The 19,062-nt window shown below is 47.3% G+C and overlaps 1 protein-coding gene across 7 annotated transcripts in view; it reads left to right on the forward strand.

Moving 5' to 3' along the window:
- adcy7 (adenylate cyclase 7) overlaps positions 1 to 19,062 on the forward strand; it is a 46,443-nt gene that overhangs the window by 4,927 nt on the left and 22,454 nt on the right. For 2 of the 7 annotated variants that reach the window (XM_042061143.1, XM_042061149.1), the window contains exon 2: positions 17,420 to 18,206. In XM_042061143.1, the coding sequence (XP_041917077.1) occupies positions 18,042 to 18,206 (165 nt within the window). In that variant the 5' untranslated portion in view covers positions 17,420 to 18,041. Of the gene's footprint in view, positions 1 to 2,289; positions 2,381 to 2,600; positions 2,860 to 4,446; positions 4,542 to 5,285; positions 5,305 to 17,419; positions 18,207 to 19,062 lie in introns of those variants that run through there. The other 5 variants (XM_042061144.1, XM_042061145.1, XM_042061146.1 and 2 more) reach the window with 5 other exon arrangements.

The raw sequence follows: 19,062 nt of genomic DNA on the forward strand, positions 1-19,062 counted from the left end.
CACTGTTTTATTGCCTTGATTTTAGTCAGGTAGCCTACACCACAACAGCCATAGAATGAGCTAGTTATAGTGGAAGTTGCCACAGCATTTTTACATCTGGTTAGTCAAGTCCCACATCATCATTGCTCGCTTTTCTGTCTGTCTTAAAGTTTCTCCACATTCAATTGCCGTTTGCGATGGTGGTTTTAAATGTGACAGGTTAAATATGGCATATGGGTGAGCTGGTGTAATTTTTTGTGATATTTGGTGGTATGTTGTTTAAAGACTAAGAAGGAACACGTGGTGCTCGATCCTCGGACTGTCCCAAGCACGTGGTAGTATTTCACTATGATATACTGACACAATTAAAGTAAAACAGGATAAATTAATTTCCTCTGCTCTGCTCTGCTCTGCTCTGCTCTAGGGTTAGTGAACAGCTTGCTGGCTTCCAGGGCTTGCACTCTAACAAATGCTCAGCTCAGATGGCTAATTTCACTCTGTTTATTTAATGTCCCACTCCACCGGTGCTGATGACAGCCACAGTCTCTCAGCGGCATGAGAGAGACACAGATGAGCCCTTCAGTGTGTGTGTGTGTGTGTGTGGACAGTGGAAAAGGCTACGGCCGTTTCTCTGGGGCTGCTGATGCAGTATATTAGTGGCTGCTGAGTGCTGTGATCTCTGTCCGTCTATTGGCCAGATGTCTGTCCACTTATTTGGACTTTTGTCTCGACTTAGCCTGCTGGACCAGAACGTCTGCATGTGTCTGCATGTGAAGTGATTAGTCTGAGCACAAGAGGGGAGGGGAGGGGGGGGGGGGGAGTGAAGGTCAGGTGTGTGGGCAAAATGACCCCCGAGAAATGCTTTTAAAGAGTCTAATGTTTTAGCTGCCAGAGTATGTCAGTACGACAACTGTCAGCTATCACATAGTTAGGAAATAATTTGTTCACAAGGGCATCAAAAGGTATGTTGTTTTCTGTCTCTGGGTTTGATATTACAATGGTCTTGTTTACGCCTGCATTGTCCCTTCAGTAGTCCTCTTCACAGTGTAGGATATGTACAAAATCTGTATGAATATAGGCCTGTGTATAAAAACACGAGGTTTTGGTTCCAGAAGAGGCTTTGGCAGTGAGTGAGTTTGTGGAGGCTGTTCTCTCCTCTCCACTCCACTCTTCTCCTCTCCTCTCCTCATGTGATAGAAGTGAGGAAGGCTGGACTGGAGTTTGCTGTGTTCGAGTAAGAGAGTAGTTATGTAAGGCGGCTTACATGCCTTTACATATTTTAAATGGACGATTTGCCTTTTGACCCTTATGACTTCAAATTGTCCTGAGAGCTGAAGTCTAATCAGAGGAATGGTAGCTTTCGGGGAGTGTCAAGTCATGGACGATAGAACACCGGTTGAACTTGTTTAGAGGACAAATTTCATGGACACTCGTCTAAAGATTAACACTGGCTTTTGCATATTAAAATAACATGTTTATCATTAACATCAAGCCCCTTTCAGTGTTGTTGTATACTGTAGAGAGATGTTTGCATTCAGTGTGTGACCCATGGGGGATGGATGCTATGAAGGAATAGAGAGGCATTAGCATCTCTGTGAAAGCTCTTAATAGGTTACAACCTAATAGGCATAGGTTACAACCTGAACCTGCATGACTTATGACTTGTTGTGCGTAATAGAATAAACTCTTGTATACTACTCTCTTGTATAATGTTTTTGCAGGCATTTAATTTATTTTGTTGTACCACATTATCTATCCTCATGTTTGCCAGAGGAATTTACTACTCTTGTGTGTAGTAGCTGTTTCTAAAGGGGGTGATGACCTTCTACAGCAGTGCGTAGCTGGTGCAGTCAGACACTCCCATGGGAATGCTGCAAATTGTAAAGGTCTCAGGGAACTGTACTGTGTTGAGTCTTCTAAATGATGGAAGATTAAACAAGGAATAAGGAAAATAACAGGACATTCCCATTCCTTATTACATTTTTTCTGCAGCCAGTTTCATATGATAATTTCCATCCATTTTGGCAAACAGAGAATCTCTAGGAATGTCTCACATGCCGATGAATGCCCTCCGTTCCATACATGTGGAACCATTGTTCCTCTGCAATGGCTTTCAGGTGTGGGCTCGTAGTTGATTGGTGCATTGGTGATGTGCTGATCTGGTGCTTCACAGTAATCAGACCCTCAGCTGCAAAAGAGGCTCTTCACTTTTATTGTGCGATTAATTGTTCTATTTCCAAGGTGCCACCCCCCTCCCACGGTCCTTGTGGAAACCACTAGCCAGAATGTACCATTGCACGACGAAGCGAAAAGCACCTCTATCCAGACCGGTAGTGCACATTCCACAACACACACAAAAAATGTAACTTCTCACACATATCGTGCACTGCTCAGAGAAATGGTATGTGCACTCTGTGTGAATCTGATTTGCGAATTTGTTTGTATTCATTCGGTTTGTGTTCTGTTCTGTTTGTCTGTGAAAGCTATAGAATGTATGAGTGTATGGTTCTACTATATGACGTGTGTGTTTGTGTGTGTGTGTGTGTGTGTGTGTGTGTTTTGTGCAAATCGGAGTGGGTATTCTTTGTCTCACTTTTTATGGCATTTTTTTGTGTTGGCAGTGCGTGGGCGTTGTGTAATGTCGATGACAGCGCCCCAACTGGATAAGTGCTGTTGAGGATGTGAAGTGAACCTTGCTTTTTTTTTCCATTCCGAACCTTACTGCTTTCGCTAGTCTGTTCTCTATGGCTTCACCAACTAGGAGTGCTGTACGCATTTGCTCAAACAAGGGATGCGGACACTTTTAGAGCCATGTATCCAAAGGGTTTGCTTCCAAATGAACATAAGAGGCGAGACTACTAGGAATCGCCAGTCATAATGGTGAGTATTGTCATGTGATTTCGCTCTGCTATCTTAATGACATTACCTAGAGTCTGTCCATTCAGGGCCCCCTTTATGGCATTGTGTTCTTGTGAGTCGGGCTCTTGGATGATGTGAATGCGCTGTGGGTTTGTACATAAGAGACTCTGACCGTATAACGTAAGACGGGCACATCTTCATGTTTATTTCAGTAATCCCCATTTCTGCTAATGGAACATTATTTTATGATGATGGGCATTTTATTGGGTTAAGGTTTTAGTGGTTGGTGAGACACTAAGGTGGATAATGGAGGGGGAGAGTGAGGGAAACGTTATCCCGGCTCTCCGGTTTCTTGGGATTGCTGGCTCCACTGGTTTCTGCTGTAGGCAGTGCCACTGATGTTGCAGGGAATTTGGAGGATTACATGCGTCGGGTGAAGTGTGTCTGTGTGTGTGTCTGTGTGTGTGTGTGTGTGTGTGTGTGTGTGTGTGTGTGTGTGTGTACGCCTCTCCAAGCTGGGCAGTGTCCTTGGTGCCTTGTAGAGCTTTCTTTTGAACACAAGTCTTCAATACCCCCATTGGTGCTGCAGTATTTTCTTTAAAATGGATTCAATCCACCCTTTTGTTATTGATGATGAGAATAGAATAGAAACATAACAGTGTGATCCATGTTTCTGTGGTTTGGTGCTCTTATGTTTGTCTAATTTGACCATACTGCACAAATTACGTGGTGTATAGTAAAGCACACGAGACTTGGAATGTTTTTTTTGTGGTACCCATTCACTGGTCATTTTGCTCTGGGTAAGATGATAAGGGCAAACCTTACTGTACAAACCAATGGATTTGTCTGTTTTTTTTTAGATTGTGGCTTGCAGTGACCAACAATATAATATGAAGCAATGTCCAGTCAAAAGGAGAATGAATTCTTTTTCCTCCTTCACAGAAAACTTGCAGAAGCTCCTTTCGACAGTACCGCCCTAGCAGTGTTGCTAAGGAAATGAGTCACAGTTGTCAAGGAAATGGACTGGTTTGTGGTTAGCTTGAGTAGATCTGTCACAGTCCAAGGTTGACTTTGATGCAAAGATACACACACTGTGGTGGTAGTGTTTGTCTCGAGTGAAAAAGAACCATCATCTCATAAACATCTTTTTGACTTTTATGTGAGTTTGAAATGAATGGCCTCGTTACACAACTCACAGGGCACACTTTCAGATTTAACAGTCTCTTAAAGAAGCTAACATCAAAAGCACAATGTATATCATGGACTTTCTTAAAAGCATATCCAAAGACTTACTCATGCCAAAGCTCATTTGATGTGACTTTTCCCTCTTCCCTCTGTTTGTAGAAAGAAAGAGTAAGGTGTGTATTAGCACACATTTTAACACACCCCACTCTGTATGTTTGTGTAATCTGTTCCCTTCTCGTAAGACGGTGTGCTGCTAGACTCCCGGAGCTCTGACTCGACTCCAGACATAGACAAGTTCAAGTCTAGACTTGCTCGGCTGAGTGATGCAAACGCTTGTGGAGGGAGACTTGTCCGAACCCTTCATTGCGGTGCGTTTTAGTCAGAAAAGGTGTGTTTGCTGACGCTGGCTGATGTCATGTACGGGCCGAGAACGCGGTTCTCCCGATGTCGGGAGGCTGTCGTGCGAAGTTCCTCGGCGCACAGGATGCTGTAAATGCTGGGAGTTTGGGAGCCATGAGGTGAGTTGGAACACTTGTGCTGGTTGGCATCCCGGCTTCAGACTGGCTCAGACTGCACTATGCCGACGCACAGGGACATGCTTGTGAGTGTGTGGCCCTCTGGTAATAGTGTATATGTGAGCGAGAGGGAGGGAAGGGATCAGCTCTCGCTCCATGGCATGCTTCTGTGGAATGAGTTGGCTCAGGGCAGGGTGTCAGGCGTATGCCTCATGAATTATGGCTTATCTGTCTAATCTCATAAACACAGCATAGAGCGGCAGGTGTCTATGTGAGGCGATGTGCTACCATGTATCTCTGAGAGCAAGAGGGAGGGAGAGAAAAGATGACGAGGGATGAATTGATAAGTAGCCTCCATGGGCAGACAATGATATTCCTCTCTGCTCTCTGTCACTTTCTCTCTCTCTCTCTCTCTGTCTGTCTGTCTGTCTGTCTGTCTGTCTGTCTCTCTCTCTCTCTCTCTCTCTCTCTCTCTCTTTGTCTGTCTGTCTGTCTGTCTGTCTCTCTCTCTCTCTCTCTCTCTCTCTCTCTCTCTCTGTCTCTCTCTCCCTCTCCTCACCTGCACAGTTGCGTGTATGGGAGAGTGTCCCTCAGTGAAGCCCCAAACACAGAGAGGCTCTTTGTGATGGAGAACAGTGATGGATGGAGAGCGCAGCTCCATTTTGGCTAATGATCAACTGCCGCCCAGCATCGGAGCTCAGAACTGGGACCCGCTGTTTGTTTACAGCAGGGGATGTGTCTGTGAACAGTGTCATTTATCTTGTTGGTAACTAAATAGTGCTTCCTCTTTTTATACCAAAGAAACAAAATCGGTTTCAGTTTGACATGGCTTTTAAGAAATGTCTCATGTTGATACTGCATGTCGTAGTTATTTAGCACCTGTGTTGAGCAGGGAAGTGGTGCCTTGGAGAGTCCTGTGGTCTGGGGGCCAACTTGAAAGGGAGATCCGTAATGGATTTCCCTCCGCACTATCCTTTAGCCATTCTTCCTGACCTCCCTCTTTTTCACTCTTTCACTGGTTCATTCTCTTTTTCTTTTTCTCCTCTTTTTGTTCTTTCCTTTCTCTGTGTTTCTGTAACGGAGATTACTCACAGACTGTGACAGTCATGGAAATAGATTGACATCAGATTCAATAGCAGTAAGACAGTCTGACCCACACTCATTGGTCTGAGCGTTAAGCTTTTTTTTTTAAAAAGACCCTGTTGCATAATGCCTTTTGTAGAGAATACAGTAGGTCTCTCTCTCACTCTCTCTTTGTCTGTCTATACTTTTGGTCTTTCTCATAGGGTACTCTTACTCCCTCTGAAATCTTATGTTTCTTTCCAGTAGAAACATACACAATAAATAACAATAAGGTGCAAATCAGTCTTATAATGGGATGTGTTTGTTAAGGGATATGGTCATATCTCCCACTGATTGGCATGTCTAACCAGCATGTCTGCCCAGCCTTTCTCAAGGGCAACCCCCCCCCCCCCCCCCCCTTCCGTTTACCCCAGGGGGCAGCCAGGACAAGGGGGCTGTTCTGACTACCGACTCCTTTACCGTGACACAAAGACGCTCAGGAAGGGTACCGCCTGCTCCTTCCAGACATTCCTGGCCGTGCGGTGGCGAGACTTGAGCCATTTTGGTTGCATTCCACGGTGCGCTGCAGCGGACGCTGGAGAGCGGTGTAACCTTAGCCCCGTGCAGTTTCGGGGGCAAAGCCCAGACAAGGGGCGCTTTCAGAGAGCAGGGCAGGAGAGCTGGTGAGCGCAAAGGCAGAGAGACCAAGTGAAGCTCCACTCTGCTCTCCGCAGCTTTTTCGAGAGAGAGAGCTCACAAAACAACAAGGACCAGCTAATTAGACTCCGAAAGGAGGAAGAGATCAATACCTGTAATGCCGCTGGGTGATGAGATTGAGATTGAAAGAGCCGGTCATTAGCAGAGAGAAGACTCATGCAGATCCAATGTGGAAATAATGGGTGTCACACCTTAAAATTGACCATCTTGATAATAACCCTTAATGACACAGGGTGCACCATTGTCTGGCTGGGTGCTGTTATGCCATCAGGGCTTCCAGCCTCCCACTCTGCTAACTCCCTGTGGAGACATTTTGTGTAATGTGATCCCCCCCCCCCCCCACCCCCCAACCCCCCAGACTCACCCCCCCCCCCCCCCCCCCCGTGCATGGGGCGGTGCATGCGTCATCCTCTGTCTGGAGCGCTCTGTAATAAGCCACAACTATAATTGGGGGGGATGTGGAGGGCAGGGGGGGGGGGGGGGGGTGGCTAAACATTCTGCTCGGCACAAATCATTTGGTCTCGACCTTGCGTGGGTGTAATTTTTGCTGCAATGGGCTGCCAGTAAAGAGGCTAAGGCTGTTGTCATTTATTATATTTTTCAGCAGACTACACCTCATCAAAGTCATTGTCGGATTGTTACAGTGTGTAGACGTAGTAGGGCATCTCCTAGCAATGATGGCGACTCCTCACAGTCAGTAGCTGTCAGTAGCCGTCATTAGCTGCAACTCTTGGTGTGCAGGTGGGAGGAGGCCCTGGTAAGGCACCATGCGTTAGCTAAGGTCATGTCATGGGTGCCGGTGGTTGGGGGTGGATGAAAGTGTGGTCTGTGGCCCCTGGGTGCCCGGGCAGCAGACCAAGCACAAGCAGCTGACGGTCCTGATGGTTTACTCTGATGATCTACTCTCTCTCTCCTCTGGTATGGTCTCGTCCCGGTCGTTTGTCTGAGGGACAATGCCACCCCTGGGCAGGGCTGACAGGACCAGAGCTTCACATGCACAAGCACACGAGAGCTGGTGACTGACAGACAGCCGTGTGTGTGTATGTGTGTGTGTGTACATGCATGCGCATACTTTTGTGTGTGTGTGTCTGTGTCTGGGGATTTGTCTAGGGATTTGTCTTGTTTAGTTTGAGGCATATGTCTTGTTCTTTCCAGAGCATGCTGGGTATTGGAACATGTGTATTTGTGTATCTCTTTCTTTGTCCCTTTCTCTTTTGTTCCACCTTCCTTTGCCTATCTCTATCTCTGTCTGTCTCTGTCTGTTACTCTTTCTATCTCTCTCTCTCTCTCTCTCTCTCTCTCTCTCTCTCTCTCTCTCTCTCTTTCTCTCACTTCAGCTGCAGGCACTCAAGGACACCCTTTGCGTCAGCGGTAGATTGCTTTCGCATACTGTACATTGCAGCACGCATGGCCTTTTCCTTTATGTAATGCACCATAAAATGTACACATACTGGAGTTATTATAGTCTCCTGTTTCCCATCTTCCCTCCTGTAGACCCATGTATCCCCATGTGGCTTTACTTAAAGGGACTCAGTGGGCTGGTGGGCCAGTGATTAGTGAAACTTTATGTGACATTGCGCAGGTATGATTGACTACAACTATTCTGTCAAAGCCCATTCAGGTCTTTGCTGAGGACATCCAGGCTAGTTCAGTGTTTCCCTCCCAAAGTGTGATTGAGTGGGCTGGAGCCTTCTGTCTGGATTACTGAAGGTTAAGATGAGATGCCACTCTCCAGCTCCCCACCACTGTAGGAAACCAACAGCATCTTAACCCTTAAAGGAGTACCGTCACACCGGTGTGACGGGAATGTTGAGAAATGAACATTCTAAAGAATATCTGGGTTCATTGAATTCAACATAGAATTTTAGAACCTTCAATTGTTGCGGAACTTAGAACGTTCAAAAACCTACACCTTTAAGGGTTAAAATATCACACTGGAGTTTCCAACTTGAGGCCGCCGGTGTGGCATTGGTGCCGCTGGCCTCTTTTGGGTTTGTTGTGGGTTTTAGTTGAGTCCTCCTGCTGTCTAAATCCAGCCAGCTTGCGCAGGCTGCTGTTGCGCCTGGAGACCTAACCTGATAATGCAGCCGAACGAGGACAGATGTTGCTGATTGGCTGCGCATTTGACCCATCTGGAGGCCGAATTACGGGGAATTATGGGATTGTTTTTCCACCGCAGGAGTAATCCTCTGGTCGCCCCTGTTTTGAAGCTGGGGCCAATCAGAACTTTTTGGAGTCGAGACCCGTCTAGCGAGGAAATGTGGACCAAAAGACGACATTACAGGGGATCAAATGACTTTAAAGGGATTGCTCCCTGTGTATGCTTTCAAAGAAATGACGTGAAGGTTTCATCTGCCATGTGGTTGCACTGGTTAGCTGGCACCGTCTTCGGTCTGAGTTACTATTGATCCCACTCAAGAGAAGCTCTGTGTGCACTACTGCAGGCTGTCCTGGGGCCGAGCACTAGCCCTAGATTTGAACTGTTGAATAATCCCCTGGTCTAGATATGAGATAAAGGATTACGTTTTTAATTTGTGTGGGTCATTTTTGATAAGGCCACATTTAATACGACAGGCCTGCCCGCCTCACCCTTATTTACAAAGCTGCCAGGACGACAGCTCTGTAGATTTGCTGTTTGCCCTTTCAGGCTTCCTGGATTTGTCGTATATTGACTTGGGACTTTTTTCTCCAGCAGTGAGCTTTGTCTTCCTTACATACTCACTGTGTTAAAGGTGATAAGGGGATAAGGCAGGGCTGCTCGGCAGTGTTTCTGAATATTTTTGTTCTCTGGCATGTTCCCATTAATATTGGTCAAACAAAAACAGCTTGAGAACTTTAATCATCAGTAGGCAAATGGTCATGATCTGATCACCCAATCAGAACACAATGGAACTGTTTATGTGGTTTCCTATCAACATTGCTCATAGAAAGTTGCCCCAGCTACACAGAGGCTACTTTACCACCACCAGGTTAGCAGGTTTCACTTGACCTAGTCAGTGGTCACACAGCCATGAGGACAACCAAAGAGGCTGATGAATAAGAGGAGACTTCTAGTAATTTTAGCAACCAGTGTTCACCTGCAGCTAAATCAAGATGGGTTTCTCCCTAACCTGTAAATCCTTAGAGTAAATAGCAGTTTGTTGCTTGTTGCTTGACTTGAATTTAATTGTATTTCTCAATGTAACTGAATTGACGTGTGTAAGCCTTGTATGTAATACCAGTACCAATCCTCCTCCCACACACACACACACACCACACACACACACACACACACACCACACACACACACACACACAGATTGAGGGATAAAGAGAGAAGAGTATCTACTGGTTGCAGATCCACCTCCTCCTCTATAGCGGGTAGTTTCTGCAGTGGAGCGGGCCATCACCCACAGCGGCCCATTGTCTGGATTTCCTAAAGACAATACAGCACTGGCTTTATTAGGCCCATCACTGAATATGTTTCCTCCAGGAGAGTCTGTAGTGCTCTGTGGGGAGACTGCCGCCCATGGTTTTTCATCTTTATCCAGGAGCCTCTCCCACAGGAAGACCTCTGTTGGCTGGGCAGGGGTTGGGTTGAACCACCGCTGTCGTGGCACATCATGGAAATGTTCACCTCATTGAAATTCTATCCCGCTGCATCCTGTCTGAAAAACATGGGCCTTTCCTGGACCCCTAATTATGTATTTTTGTATTTTGAAAGTTTTGTGTTCTCTAAAGCTGGATCGAAAGTGGTTGGGTTTTCACTTGGCGATCGCTTGCATTTAATTCAAATCGTGTGAGGGAACTCAACAAATCCATTTTAAGTTTTTGCAATTTTCGGTCCAAGGTTGTCATGGTTCACAGGCTCATGACTTGGATCGCACTTTCTGACTCGCCCTTTCTGACTCGGCAGTTGCTCTGTGTGGTCTCTGCAGAGCTGCATTTGCTTCGGCCAAGGAGCGCTTATTGGTTATGAAACCTCCGAATGGGGATGTGTGGTCTGTTGCACTTAAGGGAAACTCGCTCGCATAGCTCCTTGGTTTCACATCTTATTGCTTTTTCTTGCTTTTGTTCTTTTTTGTTTGATCTTATTTTGCATGTTTGGTGTGAGACGTTGAGGGGAAATATTGTTTTGTTCCATGGTAGTATGCTGAGGTTTTAGTGCCGTGTAACTGCATTTAGCGTGTGTGGTTTTCATGCGAATTGTGTGTTGCACGACCCCCTGATTATATGTTGGTTGCAAAGAGCTTCAAAGACTTCAGACAATCTCTTTACATACAAATGACTTCTTGAGAAGTTTCATATCTAAGATGGTGAAGAAACCCATTGTAGAGGTTTTAGCCTGCATATCATAATGCTTGCAGGCCTAAGTGTGTTGTGGAAGTGGTGGAGCAAAGGCTTGCTCGTGCGCGCTCGAATGTGAAACACGGTCGCCCGTTTTTGTGGAAGTGAATCTGAGCGAGTCAAGAGCAGGCCAGCGGGCCGGGTGACTTCTGACGGAGCGCGCGTGCGCCAGTCTCACCCCGGCTTCCTGTGTTGATCATAAACAAGAGGACGGATGAGCTGAAAACAGCCGCAGATAGCATCCTGCTAATCTCATTAGCTTTCAACAGCTTCTCCGTGCGCTGCGCCTTTCCTCTCCTCTCCTCGCCTCCCCCAACACCACCAACCACCATTTTTCTCCTCTCTGGAACAGGGTTAATTTAATACCAGCTGAGTCGACTCTGCCCAGAGAAGGAGGGTCGGAAAATGGAGAGGGGCAGAGGGAGGGAGGGAGCGACAGAGGGTTTGTGGGTGGTTGAGTAGAAGGGGTTGATGTAGGAGCTAATTCAATTAGCTTGTGCATTGCTGTACATATCTCTGGCAGCTACGTGGCGAGAAGCCAGACCTCTTTGCTTGTCCAAAGGGTCTCTTGTGCTGTCTAGGGTTGCAGTTCGCCAAGGGCGTTGTCCTTCCAAACGGTGATCACATTACCAGGACGGGACGACTTCAAAGACATCCCAATTAATTTAATATGCTATGCATCGTTGTGGTGCTTGGCACAGTAGTGACGATAAGGGAATGTGAATGAGAGACTGAGCTGAAAGAAAGCACGGCACTTAAGTCCAATTGGCCCAGATGAAAGACTGAAGAGGCTAACTTAACAAACACGGCCTTATTGTTACTCTTCTTTAATGTGTTTAGTCCGATTACCCCGAGACCCGAGGCCTTGTTTATGTGAAAAAACACACCTGGATCGCAAATTCGAACGTATGAGAGCTTGACCAGGCAGTGCGGGATCACATGGACTCCCATGAAATGGAGATTTTATGGCTCACTGAGAGGGTCAGCACACTGTCGGAACCTTGAAGCCTCCTACTGAAGAGTCCAGTCTCCTTGGTGCCCTCGGGGGCAGGTGATGATTAGTCGTGGGCTGCAGCATGATGCCAAATCAATGCAAAGTATTTATGAGCAACTCTTAACAGCTCCAGTGCACATGTTGGCAAGGCCAGCTTTTCACATAGGCCTAGTCAAGATGCAACAATTATGTTGCCACATTCCATTTTGTATAAAGCTATAAAGGCCACCCTTTTTCTTTACAGTGGTAGCTGTTGTTGAATTAACTGCATTGTTGAAAGAAAAAAAAAAACAGTATTGGAAGTTTTCCATCCAAGTCCATTCCAAGTCATTGACCATTAATCCTGTAAAATAATCATGATCTCAACATTGACCTAAATAGTCTCGATTATGATCTTTGCCATAATCAAAGAGCCCTACCATCCTCCAGACAAAACGGTGTGTGAGAGCAGGGCTTTAGGAAAGACCTGTCCTCTGTATGCAGCAGCTTTCGTCCTTCTGTCCTGTTCCATTCAGCTACCGTTACGTATTCACCGCATCCACCTCCAGCATATGTGTGGTGCTTAGCAGCCTTGTGTGAAGGGTGGTGTTCCCCTCAGATGGTGGGCACTAGTTCATGGGAAGCGAACATCATATATTATTCAGGTTCTCACTAGTGTGTTTGCATTTCCTTCACCAAAAGAGATTGCAGCTACATTTGCACTGCGGTTGGGTTGTACACAGGTGGCTATGCTGGTAATCAGAACTTATTTGTCATGTTAGTATGTAATGGTTTGAAGTGGCCTTTAGAGATAAGTCATGGTCAGTGCTGCTATTGTTTGGCACCTTAATTTAGTTGCTGAGCTCATGTTGTCGAAGTAAAATAGTTGACCTTTGTATCCATAAGGTGTGTACACTTTAGGAAATACACTCTGCAGTTCATATTTAACAACTAAACCCTCCAAATCTCAGTAAATGAAATACGATAAGAACACAGTTAACATGCTATTTTAAGAAAGGCTGGCACGTCCTATATGTTTGGTGGTGCAAGTGCAGATTTGGAAAGTTTGAATGTTATTAACTTTAGCTAATGTTTTGTCAGGTAAATTGTCAGTGGAAAGTTACTGCTCAACCAGAATGTTCTGATATTGAAACTCATGCTGACTCTGCATAGGCCTGAGGCTACTTCACATCCTTTTTTTTTTTATCACTGCACTTACATGTTGCACCATTCTGGAATGGCTTGTACGAGTGGTTGTTCAGCACGATTTGTTGTCCTTTTTTTTCTGTGAAGCACTGCTGCTGAGATGTAAGACGTTGATCGGTGTGTCACCGGGCAGACAGACTGTGCTCCAGTCGACGTTGCCGTGGTGTGGTGACTGAGAGAGGTCATTGTCCTGTTAATCTAGCCATCCAGGAAGAGCCGTCCTGTGCATCTCCACCTTGCGCTGTAGACCTCTGTCGCCGCATTGTGCCACACTATTTCAGGAATTGTCGATGGCAGTTTTGCGAGGCCGCTGTGAGTCTGCCCTCGATTGCTTGGCTTTCAAGGCAAAAGGCCACTCAGACAATGGCCAGTCGCTCACAGCTATTCATCGCACCGCTGAGTATTCAGCCGGAAGCCTCTCGGTCCGCTGTTGCTGCACTGTGCCTGCGATTGAGACAGGCTTCCACTCTGGCTCGGGTCTTTTGCCATGGCAACTTTAGAATTGTGTTCTAAAGAGTTGTCAGGCTGGTAGCTCAACATCAGACCCAAGTCTCACACAAAAAAAAAAATGTGTCCTCAAACAAAGAGTCAAAGGGGCCAGTTCAAAGGAAAAGACGAATGAAGGTGCCCAATATTGTTTTTTGGTCCCCAATATTGTTTTTTGGTCCCCAATATTGTTTTTTGTTGTCTGCTGTTTAGTGCTCTGTTGCTGTTTAATGAGACCCAAATATTGGTATTCACCTGAAATATGTTGTGTTGCGTGTTGTGTTGTGTTGTTTTTTATTCACTCAGCTGATTTGTAGTAAGACAACAATAGAGTTTGTCTTCTAAGAAATCTATGTTAAGAATCAGTCATGAGATTCTAGAACAATTAAGTTTGCTGAAATAAAACCAGCCATTGCAGATTTAGTGTCAAATTTACGACAGGGTGACTTGTGGAACAGCAGTGTCTTTCTTAAGAGTTTGCTTGTGCAACGACGGAATAAACAAACATCCCGTGCCTCAGCAAATCGGAGTCCTTCTCTACTCCGTCTCTCCCTGCTGCGTGGTCAGTCTGCTGGCTCTGCTATGCCCTGTAATGAGATCTCCAGCAAGTGATTTCACATCAATACCACGCTCTCATCAGCGTCAGCTTAAGCAGCGTTGAGAAACCACAGATATTGTTTGCCAAGGGAGGAGAGGGAGGGTGGAGAGGGAGGGTGGAGAGGGAGAGAAAAGGAGGGGGTGAGAGGATGGTGATGGAGGAAGGTTGGATGGCAGACCTTTGGACACCTGTGTTAATCTAAGCAGGTGCCCTCGCCAATTCAGCAAAAATCTACTAATCCCCCCCCCCCCCCCCCCCCCCCCCCGGCTGTTTACTTTCCCCTTCTGCATGAGCGGTCATCAAGTCCCATGATGAAGGGCTGATGAGGTCATAGTAGCGTAGCCGAGCCACTGACTGTTTCCCTCACTACCACACAGTCAGCCAGGTGGCCGGCGGTTAAGTTGTATTAAGTTGTATTTAAAACAGGACAAGGTGTGTGTGTGTGTATGTGTGTGTGTATCGTTTTTAATTGAAGCCATTTGGGTTAGATACACATGAAAAACACGCCCAGTGGAGTCCAGTGCCCCAACCCCCACCCAGGGCTGCTGAGCTAGGTGCTGAGGAGGAGGAGGAGGTGGAGGAGGAGGAGAAGGAAGGGGGAACAGGAGGAGGTGGAGGCAGCCGCACACTGGAGGTTGGCCCCTGTCTGCTCCTGTCTGCTGCTACTGCTTTAATCAGCCACATACTGTACATCCACCCCAACCCCAACCTCCACCCACTCCTCCTCCCATACCCCCATACCCACAATCCACAGAGCAGTTTGGCAGCAGATGGGATGGCGAGTGGAAATGTGGCACTTGTGTGTGTGTCTGTGTGTCTGTGTGATGTGGCAATTGTGTTTGTGTTTCTGTTGAGGTTGTTTTGTGTGTGTGTGTGTGTGTGCGCGTATCTGCATGTTTAGTGGGTGTGTGTGTGTGTGTGTGTTTTTTTTTCTTCTTTTTTTTTGTGGAATGAGTACCAGTTGGTGGAGGAATTGTGTGTGTGTGTGTGTGTGTGTGTGTGTGTGTGTGTGTGTGTGTGTATTTCTGTGTTTTAGGGTTTGGGTGTGCAGTGTATACATGTGTTGATATTGTTGTGGATTATGCATGTTTATTTTGCAAGTGTATTTTGGTGTGTTTGTCTTTGTGTGTGTGTGTGTGTGTGTGTGTGTGTGTGTTTCTGTGTTATAGAGTTTGGGTGTGTAGTGTACATGTGTTGATATTGTTGTGGATTACGCATGTTTATTTTGCTAGTGTATTTTAGTGTGTTTGTCTTTGTGTTAAAAAGATGCAATGGCAAAATATAACTAATGTCAAAGAAATGTCTGTGTAGGACAGTAAATGTTGGACCAGAGTGACATCATAATGTTCCTCTGTGAGGTAGCTAACCCCCCCCCCCCCCACCTCCATCACCATGTCCACCCCCACCTCCACCCCCGTGCGGTCCTATTCATGCCACTCAACAGGTGTCCAGCCCCGGCTGTCTCATCGCACATGAGCAGCTCATGCTGTGTTCTCCGTTCTCCGACGCTTCTCTCTCCTGTCGGCCCCCTCTGTTTTTTTTTGTTTTTGTGTTTTTGTTTTTTTTTATGGCCCTTTGCATCTGCTACAGTTGCCACGCAGAAAAGAACAAACAATGTACAATGGCCCTCCGGCTTCCCGCTGGTCTCGTGGGCCCCACGATAATTAGCAGCAGCCTGATAAAGGGTTTCTATTTACAGTTCTTGCGTAGAGGGGAAGGGTGGGCGGTGGGGTGGGGTGGGGTGGTGCTGGGGGGCAAATAAACACTTGCCCTCCACCCTTTGAAGCTGTGGTCGGGTGTACACCTCTAAACTGGAAACTGCACTAGGGCATACTGCTGGCGAGAACACACACATCTCCATTGTGGGCTGTATTGTGTGTGATGAGGTCGCAGGGAACACAGTCCGGCTCAATCCAGGGGCCTCATTAACCAGGGGAGGAGATAAGAGAGAGCTCCCGACAGGGAGGATGAGGGGAAGCAACTCACTTACGCACACATACACACACGCACACACACACACACACACACACACACACACACACACACACACACACACACACAGTAGATACACAAACATCCCCACCTCCTCTGATCTCTCCCATCTCTGTGTCTGGTAAATAGAGCAGGGCATCTCTGATTCACTGGGCAAACTTCCTGTGTTTGCCGCCAGTTGGCCAGCACCTGCTTGTAGAAGACGACCTCGTTCGCTGGTGATGGCGCTCACAGGGCATTTTAATGACCGCTCGATTCAAGAAAAAGACCGACTGAGAGAGAAAGGCCGGGCACACAATTAAGGAGCTTATTAGAAGGCGTCCTTGGAGAATAGGAGGTGACTGAACGAGCCTCCCATTTCTTTATGCGCATTTGCTGCATGTTGGGCACTAGTCAGCTGGACGAGCTGTGGGGAACAGGGCTTCGTAAATAGCGCTGTCTGTCCTCAGAGGGCAGATGGCAGAAGGAATTCCCCCAGCTCATATCCTGTCTGAACTCATTAGGAGGAACAGAGGACGAGGCACCGCATCATCCTGTAATGGCCACTGGAACATCGCTGATGTTTCTCATTGCTGGTTTTGTGTGTGTGTGTGTGTGTTTTGTGCTCCAGCAGCACGTCATCACAATGACATATTCCTTCGTCCGCCTGGATTCTCTAGAGTTGCCAGTTTTGTGCTAAGACCATCATCGCCGTGGCACGACTACAGTTGCGGCAGAGTGAAATGTGTTTTGTTATTTTTATTCATTTTTTTTTTTTAAAGATAAGGGTCCTGACTCAGTGACTCAAAGTTGCAGCGTGACGCACTGGTCACAGCAGTTCTCCCAGTTGCATGACGTCTGGCTGCTAGGCCTTGTGAATCTCCCACAATCCTCTTCCAGCCCACAGCCCAACCCCCCCCCCCGGCCGCCGCCGCCGCCACCGCCACCACCATGCTGATGATTAGAGGACGGAGGTTGCCCATGGTGGCCTTCACTCTCGGCCATGGTGGCCCGGGCCCAAACAGGCCGCAGCACACGGAGGGTGAAAAAAAAACGGCATTTCAGTGATCGTGGGAAATACGGCCGGGACAGGCCATTGTAAATTATACGAGCGGTTTTTCAAAGTTGCAAAACATTGAAATTCAATAAGTGGCGATGGCTTGTGCACACAGTGGTGTGTGTGCCCAGACCAAACAGAAATGAATTGATCTAGATTATAGAAGAGTGTGAGTGAAAAGAATTAGTGGTGCTGACATTAGCTGGGACCCTGTTTGTGTGTGTGTGTGTGTGTGTGTGTGTGTGTGTGTGTATCGGTGTCAGTGAAGGGGTCTGCAAGGGGATAGTTTTACGACCGGTCAACAAAAGCGAGCACACAAAGCAAGCGCCAAAAAAAGTTCCACCCCTTTCCCTTACCCCAACCGACCCCTCCTCCCCACCTGATGACCGATCCATTCTCCCTCGCCATGGCGCGATGGTGTGACCGTCTGTACCCAGTTCCCGTAAACATGCTGACCCCTCCTCATTTCTCACCTTCCTCCCTCAGGTTTGACCTTTGACTGTGACGGCGTCCAGAGGAGCTGAGAGAAGAGCCTTGTCACCGGGCCAGGGGGGAAGATTCAGAGGACTGCTGGGAAATCCTCAACGCTGGTGGAAACCTTGACTACCAAACTGCCCTATCTGTCTTTCTCTCCCCCTGTTCTCCTTCCCCCTCCCCCTTTCTCTCTCTCTCTCTCTCTCTCTCTCTCTCTCTCTCTCTCTTTCCCTATTCCCCACTCCACTTTTTCTCTCCACAAAACCTCGGGGAGGGAACTCATTTGCTGGCAGTAGAGGACTGTTACTGCCCTGCCAAGTAAAGGGAAAGGGGGAGAGAGAGAAGAACAAAAGAGAGAGAGAAAAGAAAGAGAGAGAGAAAAGAAAGAGAGAGAGAGGATTAAAGAGGCAGCCAGATGAAGAGTGACAACAGAAATTAAGGAGATGCTCCACAAACAGACTAAACTGAAGTTGAGCTAGAAAGCACTGGAATGATTGGGAAGTCCTAACAACCATCGCCATGGTGACGATGGAATAACCCTTATATATTTCTTTTTCACTGGAGGACTTTTTTGTGGGATTTTTTTGGTTGTTTGTCTTTTTTTTGTTCACTGCGGTGCGCATGAGCTCTCACCATGCATGCCAAAGGGAAGTACCTGCTGAACGACAAGGAGCTCAAACAGGAAGCGCTGTACAGGAAGTTCTCCTGCATCAGCCAGTATCAGCCCCTGGTGCTGCTGCTAGGCCTCTCCATGCTGTCCTGCGCCGGCCTGCTCATCCTCTTCTTCTCCCTCAGCCTGGTGAGTAGCGTCCACACACACACACACACTCCTCTTCCTCTTCCTCAGCCTGGTGAGTAGCGTCCACACACACACACACACACACACTCCTCTTGCTCAGCAGTGTTGGTATTAATGCAGCCGTCTCTGAGATGGCATTGCGTGATGGCATTGCGTGAGGAATGTTGTTGTACCACCCAAGGGAAGTGGCCGAGCTGCCGGGCACAAGCAGCCAGGAGCGGCCTGTTGACGTTGGCAGAGGCTGTCATGCTTTCCGTTAGTCAGGTGGTCGCCTGGCCAAACGGCCTCATAACATGCCCTTCAGACAGCCCCCTCCCTATCTGCCATCTTTCATGGAAAATGGGGCTTTACTTTCCTGCTATTGTGCCTGTGTCTGTCTGTCGCTGACACACGTCGGCATGCTAGACACACACACGCGCACACACACACACACACACACACACACACGCGCGCACACACGCACACACACGCGCGCACACACGCACACACACATTTCTGTACCCTATACATCAATCTACATCCTCCCACTGAACTCTGAATATGCAGTGACAAACGAACACACACACAGAATTGCATGTCTATTAGTGAGATGTTTCCCCTCTCAGCCAGTGCAGTTGCTAGGGATAATGTATCATCCTGAGAGAATGAGGATTGCACTGGGCTATTGTTGAAGACGGAAGCCTGCCAGTTCAATATAATGAAATCTCTGCAAACTTTCCACTCTCTCTTTCGCTCTTGACATCAGACACACACACACACACACACACACACACACAGCTGTGGGAGGATTGCAGTCGACCAGGGTAAACACATGCAGACATCCATGTGTTAGCGCGCCACTTGAGCAGAGAGTAGA

Source organism: Alosa sapidissima, chromosome 14 (assembly GCF_018492685.1).
Source record: "Alosa sapidissima isolate fAloSap1 chromosome 14, fAloSap1.pri, whole genome shotgun sequence".
In the NCBI taxonomy this organism is placed as follows: domain Eukaryota; kingdom Metazoa; phylum Chordata; class Actinopteri; order Clupeiformes; family Clupeidae; genus Alosa; species Alosa sapidissima.